Raw genomic sequence first — 8,292 nt, 5'->3', positions numbered from 1 at the left:
GTGCCTTGTCCCCCGGAGCGACGCCGCCGGGCCAGGAGCCGCGGCTGCGCCCTCCCGCGGGCCTTGGCGGCGTGGGGGATGATGGGCTTTATGGAGGGGAGAGCGCGCCCGAGCCGGGCCTACGCAGCCCGCAGTGAGGACGCGAGCGAGCAGGCTTTCCTAGGGGCTCACAGCCGAATTCTGGCTCAGCGGAGGACCCTGGAAGAGGGGGGTCCTTCTCCGAGCCCGGCTTCGCGTTGTATTCTCGGTATTCACACGGAATAGAAAGAATAGAATGTATTGGTCACGTCGCGGGAAACTTTTCGTTGTTCCCTTAATTCCTTCCCGCCCGTGGACAAGTTGAGCGGCTTGTTATTCTTAACACCCAGGAGGTTTCAAACCAAACAGTCTGGACAACTCAGGACTCGAGGATTTGGGGGGTCACCCCACCTCTTCCCCCCACAACTGGGTCTTCCCTCAGGGAAGGTGGAAGGGTCCTTTCCAACCCCTGCTGCAAACCCCTGCCAAAGTGAAATGGGTTCTTGTCGATTTTTCTAGATTTTGTGTTTGCATTTTAAAGATTCTTCGCGGTAAGAACAAAGATAACTTGGCTACTTCTGGCAGAGAGGGCTGAGGGTTTAGAGGGACATCGTAGCACGTGGAAGGAATGACTCGGATCCCCCAGCCGCCGTGAAGCCACCCGGGACAGCTCAGCAGAAAAGAAGGTTGTTTGCTGCCAACATGCAAGACACGGATCGGGTTTTTGTCGTTTTGTTTTCTTTTCCTTTTTGGCTCAGCTCAGAGAGCTTTACAGAGCTATCCTTTCCCGCCTCCCGACCCTCCACCCCTCCCCCTCTTTCTGGTGCAGGCAATTAGGGTGAAGAAATCAGTGCCAGGCTCCAGCCTCTGAAGAGAAAGGAATTGCTTCGGGAATTGAGTCCTGACACCTGTCTCTGTCCTGGATTGCGAGAGGGGATACAGGGTCAAAACGCCTCGGGGGAGAGACTGGACTGCCTGGGAGGGGAGGTCCCTCGGAGAAACTTTGTGGGGGCTCTTGTTGCCACATCCTCCCGCCCTATCCATTGGCTTCCAGCTTCACACAGGCCATTAACACGCTAGTTATTAACACGGAGTCTCCTTCCTTCTAGCCCCCCCCCCACCGGGACCTGGGGCTGGAATCAGAAGAGCAACACTGACAAACCATTCATTAATTTGCATTTATTTTCGGGAAATAATGTAGATAAAGGAGGGAGGAGAGGGACTGCCTTACATTTCAACAAGTAATTTGTGATCTTCACATCGGACAAATCAAATTTACAAATTACTTTCCCACCTACTGGACAAAACGGCCAAAGCCAAAATTAATACACAGGCGCGGACTCTCCGCGGATTTCGAGAATGAAGGTGCACTAAAAACTCACTAGACAAAACAGAGTGTGTAAAGAGAGAAGCCGACTGAGGAGTTGGACCTGGGGTTGGGGCCTGGGTTTTGTTTTTTCATAAGGTTGTCTTTTTAACTTTTGTTTTGTTTTTGGTCTCTAAACCGTAACTACGACCCTGTGCTTAGTTAGACCGGCCTGCGAAAGGGCTTAGTCCTGTGCCCTCCGTTGCCTCTAAGCACGCTCTCCTGCACCCTGACTCGGCTGTTTCCTCCACGCTCCCGGGACCTCCCATTCCTCTGCGCCGAGCTTCCTGGAACCATGAGGTTCTCTTTAATAAATACAGAGGAAGGTGTGCGAGGGCAGGGCAGCTTTGCAACAACTGAAAAAGTAAAAGCGCCATCGTTTGAGGAAGAGGGAAGAGGGAAAATATTTTTTGCTTTTGTTTTATATATATGTGTATATATTTATATATATATGCTGTATATATCTTAAAGTTCTATTTCCTGGGCGCTAAAACAAGATATGCTCAGTTCAACCAACAGCAACTAAAAAGTTTAAGTGGTCCCTGGAACGGACCTGACTATGTACAGCATTCCCGCCAAGGCGGAAGCTTGAGCCAGTTCAACGCAGGGGTGGGGCTGTGCGCAAGAGGTTGGGGGAGGGGGCGCTCGTCCCACGGCCTCGCCCTGGCACATCCCACTGGAAGGAGGCCGCCGGGTAGCTCTGGCCTGCAGGCAGGGAGCGGGGGTTGAGGGCAGTTGAAGGGGTGGCAGTCTGAGCAACAAAAATACTTGGTGGTGGTTTTGCTTTGGAGCAGTGTGGGTGCACTCCAAGGGGCAGACACACGCCAGTTAGTGACTCCAGTGTCCAGAAAGAATAAATAAACGTGTCGGGCTCAAACAGCGAGTCAGAGAGAAGAGCCTCTGAAGGCTGCAAGTGCATAACTGTCCAGAAAGATTGGAAGAGGGTGACTTAGGAGTTCGTTAGGGGTTGGGCAGGGGAGCACACAGCCCCTCTCCCATATAGAACTTGTGCGCCAAGCCAAAGCACCGGTCCCCTCATCCAAGGGGTAGGGGATCTGCACTTCCCCCAAGCAAGTGGCACAAAGATGAGGGCAGCAGTGCAGGCGATGGGCATCTCTTGGGGGGCATGAGATTCAGGACTGGAGAAGCCGAGGCAAAGGAGGTGCAGCAGCAGCAACAGGACAGGGACCACAGAGGGCGCAGGTAGTTGCGTTTCTTCTCCTCTTCCTCCTACTCCTGGGTTCACAAGACCTGGAACCGCCAAGAGGCTTGGTCTTTATAGTCCAGACAATCGGGCGAGTTGAAGTTGAGTTTCCAAGCCGAAGATGCCGCCGCGGCTCCAGGCTCCTTGTAATCCAAGCAGTCGGCAGAGTTGAAGGCGAGCCCCGAACCTCCGTAGCCCTGGTGGTGGTGGTGGTGGTGGTGGTGGTGGTGGCCTGAGGACTGGCTCAACGGATGGTGCGCGTGCGGGTGGTGGTGATGGTGGCCTGCCATAGAGGAGGGTGCCATAGGGCTGAGCTGATGCGGGTGGTGGTGCGAATGCATGGGCGCTAGGTATGAGCTGCAGTCCACGCCACCAAAGTAGGAAGAGGAGGGTGCGGGGTAGCCTTGGCCGTAGCTGCCTCCCTGGCCATAGGACATGGGGTAAGAGGCTGCAGCTGAGGCGGCGCCTGCTGCTACCGAGCGCTGCATGCAAGATGCGTTGCTGGGCGCGGCCAATGGCTCGGGCACAGACACCGACGCCGGCGCTGAGCCTGGTGAGATGGAAGCTGGACTCCAGATGGATGAGGCAGCCGGTGTACTCAAGGACGACGGAACTGCCACCGCCGGGTTCCCGCCCAGGCCCGCTGCTGCTGCTGCAGCCGCTGGATTGGCGGAGGCGCTGGATGCAGAGCTGGAAGATGAGGCGGAGCTGGACACAGCAGGTGGCGTGAACTGGCCGCTGCTTTCCGAACCAGAGCTCTCCCGCACCGGGGACGACTTCTTCTTGGCTGGGCGGCTCTTGGTCCCGCTCCCGCTCTGCTGTTGCTGGCGGCATTTGGCGCGGCGGTTCTTGAACCACACCTGCATCAGAGCGGTGGGGGAGAGGGCGTCAGAGGGCAAGCAGGACTTGCTGCTTCCCCGCCCTCTGGACACACCACCCAGCCTCGGTTCTGGCATCTCTCTCCTACTCGGGCCTCTGCCCCTCCCCACCTCTGGCCAGGCCAAACCCTGCCCCTTCTCTTCCAGTTCCTCCACTCTCCCCCTTCCTTTTCCTCAAAGACCCTCCTCTGGCGTCTCCAGAGTGGAGACTTGCACCTCCCCACCCCCACCTCAACTCTGCCCAAGGGTGGAACATTTGCGTCAGTCCAGCCAGAAGTTCAGCCATCTCTAAACTGCTGCTGTTGGCTGCTTCCCAGCAGCCGGTGTGTGTCTAGAGGCCCTGTCTCATATGCATAGCACTGGGGAAACAGCAGAAGGACACAGTGGAGGCCGCAGAGTGCGGCCCAGTCACCAAGTCTGGCTGGAGCCAGTGGAGACCCCTTCCTAGGCAGGGCGAGAATTTGGGTGAGATCAGGAGCAAGGCTTGGAGGTGGAACACAGGCTCAGCGGACTCAGCACTGAAGCATGGGCAGGATTTCGTTTGGCTTCTTGGCTCCGTGGGTAACCAAGTGTTAGTCATAAAGTTCCCACTCCTCTTGAAGCCCCGGTACATGGCACTCCTGGTTCTTTCTCCAGCCTCCGGGAGGGAAGGCGAGATTAAAAGCCCTTGAGGAGAGTTCTGAGTTATAATCCCGGCAGCATTTTGGGAGCCGTCCATGGGGGGGGGGGTTGGGGGAACCAAACAGCAAAGCCGGTAGCCGGGTTTTGTGTTCGGCATCCTCTCCAGGCAAATGAAGCATCTAATCAGACAGGCACCACCGTGGAGCGCAATCCTAGACAGCGCACCAGGCTCCAGTCAAGCGCCGTGCTTCTTTTTCCAGGTTTCCCGGGATGAAGGCAAGGGTGGAGGCAGAATTCAGGACCCCGAAGGAAACTGCCAAATCCTGACGCAGTCGAAGAAGCAGGGGCAAGTGCTGGGCCCTCAGGGCACTTTACCTTCAGGAGACTTGCTTGTCTTCCCATAATCCTAAAAAGGACTTTTGGATACCGAAGGTGGCCAGGGACCAAGGGCCGGTTCCAGGACTCTAAACTAGTTGCTTTAACTTTGCCGGCTCTTCCAGGCCCAGGCACAGCGCTAGGGGGAGTCTGAGAGGGGCTCGCCCAGTCTGTGAGCCTACCCCCAACATTGGACTACCCTTTCTAGACCCCTCTTTTCAGCCCCAGCGCCTCTACCCTAACCCTGAAACCCCAGTTGCGCGCACCTGGACTCTGGACTCAGGCAGATTGATCTTGAGCGCCACCTCCTCACGCATGAATATGTCAGGATAGCGAGTCTTGGCGAAGAGCGCCTCGAGCACGTCCAGCTGTGAGCGTGTGAAGGTGGTGCGCTCCCGTCGCTGCTTCCTCGGGGTGGCTGAGGGGACATGCAGGGGTGCCTCTAGTCACCGGTGGCCACACTGACCGGCACAAGAGGATGTGGACAGGCCCATGGTAGGCCTTGAGCCACACTCTTGCAACAACAAAAACGCAGAGCTAGGAGCAAATGAATTCCCAGGGGGAGGGCAAGCCCTTGAGGCCACAGGTGGGAGAAGAGCATATGGAAGCCAGTGTCCAAGACACCAGGGCAGCCCCCTGCCCGGCTTCTTAGAGGTTAAGAAGGAAAAGCAGTTATACAATCTCCTTCCTTCACTGAACACACTCCCTGGTTGCAGGACCGGGAAGGCGTGTGAAGAAACACAACCTGGAAAACACTTTCGGAAGGAATAAATGGGGGTGGGGATGGAGTGGGAGCTAAAAAGAAAGCAAAGATGTGGCTCAAGTCATCCACAGCAGCAATGCAAAAGTTGATGAAGCAGTGCAAGAGGGTAATTTAATTAGGGATGGAAAATACCCCCCTTCCTCAGCTCAGACCAAAGCTCCTCTTAAAGGAAAGCTGGGATCTTCACTGGGGCCTAGCACGCACTCAGATTCCTCATTAGGAGTCGGGAGTGAAAGAAATAGACCAACACATGCACCTCCCTCCGCCCCAAAGTCACCAAGGGAAATGGCCCCCATGGGTAAATGTGTTCTGTGCTGGTGGTGGGATCACAACAGGAGACAGGTTATGGTGTGTCCCAGGCAGGAGGACACAGGCTATGCGTTTTTGCTGCCTTGACCCACCGCACTGACCCGCAACTCTGCTCTGAGCACCCACAGTGTGCCCTTCATTGTAAACAGACTAGACAACTGAATTTCAGCGCCTATTCAGTGGGGAAAAAGTTTACTCCAACCAGAAGGGTTGGGGGGGTTCCCAAGATACCAAGATATGCATAGTCGGGGAGAAGGCAGTTGCTCACCCGGATAGCCCACAGACGGGTGCAGTAGGTCCATGGCAGGCCCCGCCAGGCCAAGCCCATTCATGCCATATGGGGGTTGTTTGAGGTAAGACATCATGCTAACAGCCGGATGAAGGCGCCCCGACGGATCCAGGGGGCCAGGCGCAGTGCGGGGTTCCCACCGCGCAGTACTTCGAGCTCTGTTGGTATGGGGGCCGCCCTATGGAGGCAGGAGACACAGGGAAACCGTCATTCGGAATTTATACTGTTGCGGAGAGTGCAGGCTATGGAACAGCACAGGAAATAACTTGGCTTTACAAGGCCCAGAAACCGTGCTTCGAAAAGTAAACTTTGGGGATTGTCATCGCCTCTTTTGTGGCTTGAAAGGGCTGAGGACGCTCGCAGGGAGTCGGTAGGATCCAGAAAAGGTTAAAAGTCAGGTCAGGCTGGAGAGGTCAAAGCCCCAAACTCAAAATGTGACCGTATCCCGAGTCTAGGCAAAATTCTGAGTCCACCGGGAGCCGACCTCACTACAAGCAAAGGTTCACTGGCGCAGCGGGCGGGACACCTCACACCCCAGAGCACCAGGGGTTGTTTCGTTTTGTTTCACGTTTTTGAACGAAAAGCTAGAGATTCCACAGGGCCAAGGGGAGGCATTGTGGCAGGTTAGGTTGCACCTCGCCCTCTCAGGGACTTGCTGCCCACTTATGACAATTCATTACCTCTGATGTCTCCGCGGTTGGGCCCCAGCCCTACAGCCCACAGTCATTCCTTCAGTTGACTGTTCGGTGCCCACTGGTTGCAAGATTGGCGCCCTGATTCCCACCACAACTTAACCGCTTTTATGGCCCAAGTCCCGGAGAAGCGGCCGAGAGACGCAGAAGGGCTTCTGCAGAGATGGCGGTTCCAAGGCCCGGCCCGAGGTCGGGGCACCTGGCCACCGCGCAGGCCCTTCCTCGAAACGCAAGCCGGGCCTGCTTTTTGCCCAGTCCTGGCTGCGAACAATAGGGTCCCCGCAGCCGCTGAAATTCGACCTGCTCAGCTCCCCAAAGAGCCTCGCGGATTTGGGAAGCCAGAGCGTAGTAGATCCCCGACGCTCCCTGCCTACCCTACTAGCTGAACCCGCGGCCCCAGGACCCGATGGAGACCAGAGCACTAGGCCTTGCCAGCATAGCTCGAGCAGACCCGGGTGGTTAGATCGAAGCCTCACTTTCCCAGTGGCCCCAAACCTGAGGCACCACTCTCATAGGTCAGGAAGTGTAGGCTGGAGCCCCGGAGGGCCTGCCGCTTCACCCCGCTTCGCAGGAACTCAAAGCAGGCCTGAAGCACGGGGCTAAGGAGTTTAGGGAGAGAAGTTAAGGAAGCCGCCCGCTCCCATCCTTAGAGGCCGGTCCTGAGCAAGGGGACCCAAGTTCGTAAGCAAGGGTACTGAGGGGAAATAGCCAGGGGTCTGGGAGGGAAACGCCCGGGGCTCTCGAGCCAAAGGAGATTGGCTTTCCAGTCGTGCGGATTCCGTGGGGCTACAGCGTGAGTTTTCAAAGACTTTCCTCAAACTTAGCACTTCAGTTTACTTACTTCGGAGGAGGCGGGGGAGGAGACGCCGGGCCACAGCAGCGCTCAGGGGTCCTCCCCGAACCGTGAGGGGCGCCAGGCGGCCTCCCAGCCCCGCCCACCTGACAGGGACCTGGGAAGCCCGAGCTCGTTTGAGGAGGGGGGAGGTCGCAGCAACCCGCGCGCCAGCAGAGTCCCGGGCGGCCCCGCGGCTTTCTCCTTACCTGCCCTCAGCTGCCGGGGCCGCTCACCATCTACCTCGCGCCCTCGCACAGACCCGCCGGGCAGCCAACCTGCAAAACAGATCCGCACAGGAATTACCCACCGGGCCGGGCAGCTGGTCTAGGACCCCCGCATTCTTTCTTCCCTTAATTTCCCTCCTCCCATCTCTATCTTTCCATTGGCTTTGTGCTTGTTCCTCCAGGTTTCACTTTATTGGACACTTGGGTTGCAAAGTCCCACACGCTCCCGAGACACTCCCTCACCCAAGACCGCGCCGAGGGGCCGAACCGGGAGCGTGGGGGCGAGAGAGGCAGAGTTGGGAGGTGGCTCGCGGTTGCCGTTGCACTCCCGGTACAACGTGGAGGCTATGGGGGCTGGGGAAGTCCTGTAGAGGCACTTTGCAAACTAAATAAATCAAGCGATTTACCTTGTCGGAGTGGCTTGTCTTGCTCGGTTGTTTAGGTGATTGGAAATGTAGCCTGATGAAGATTGATCACCTTTCTAGTGCCCTCCCCGAGTATGTGAACGCGAGGCGAGTGCGTAACGGGGATAGGCTGCCAATCCCGGGCCGGGCGCAGGCTGAGTGACAGGGAGCCGGGCAATGGCAGCACGAGTCGGGGGTTACCTCCACGCGCCCCCGCCCTCCCCCGCCCCTGCACCCGCCACTGCCCTCCACACCAGCTCTGATCCCCCAAGTGGATCGTCAAGCAAGAGAAGCAAGACGTCAGCCCACCACGC

General features: G+C 57.2%; 1 protein-coding gene across 2 annotated transcripts; it reads right to left on the bottom strand.

Moving 5' to 3' along the window:
* Window positions 1–2,374: 2,374 nt before the first annotated feature.
* OTX1 (orthodenticle homeobox 1) lies at window positions 2,375–8,048 on the bottom strand. Of its 2 annotated transcripts, XM_004691440.1 has the most exons (5): window positions 7,982–8,048; window positions 7,557–7,625; window positions 5,803–6,001; window positions 4,729–4,999; window positions 2,375–3,448 (listed from the first exon to the last, which is right to left on the bottom strand). In XM_004691440.1, exons 4-5 carry the CDS (start codon window positions 4,777–4,779, stop codon window positions 2,627–2,629), a joined length of 873 nt encoding a protein of 290 aa, XP_004691497.1. In that variant the 5' UTR covers window positions 4,780–4,999; window positions 5,803–6,001; window positions 7,557–7,625; window positions 7,982–8,048; the 3' UTR covers window positions 2,375–2,626. The 2 variants fall into 2 exon arrangements, with proteins under 2 accessions (XP_004691497.1, XP_004691496.1); XM_004691439.1 differs by lacking the exons at window positions 7,557–7,625; window positions 7,982–8,048 and having other exon boundaries at window positions 2,627–3,448; window positions 4,729–4,880; window positions 5,803–5,899.
* Window positions 8,049–8,292: the final 244 nt, after the last annotated feature.

The sequence above is a fragment of the Condylura cristata genome, unplaced genomic scaffold, assembly GCF_000260355.1.
Source record: "Condylura cristata isolate star-nosed mole 26May11 unplaced genomic scaffold, ConCri1.0 scaffold00031, whole genome shotgun sequence".
Classification (NCBI taxonomy): domain Eukaryota; kingdom Metazoa; phylum Chordata; class Mammalia; order Eulipotyphla; family Talpidae; genus Condylura; species Condylura cristata.
The sequence above is the reverse complement of the archived record's forward strand: the minus strand, read 5'-3'. Positions and strand labels throughout refer to the sequence as shown.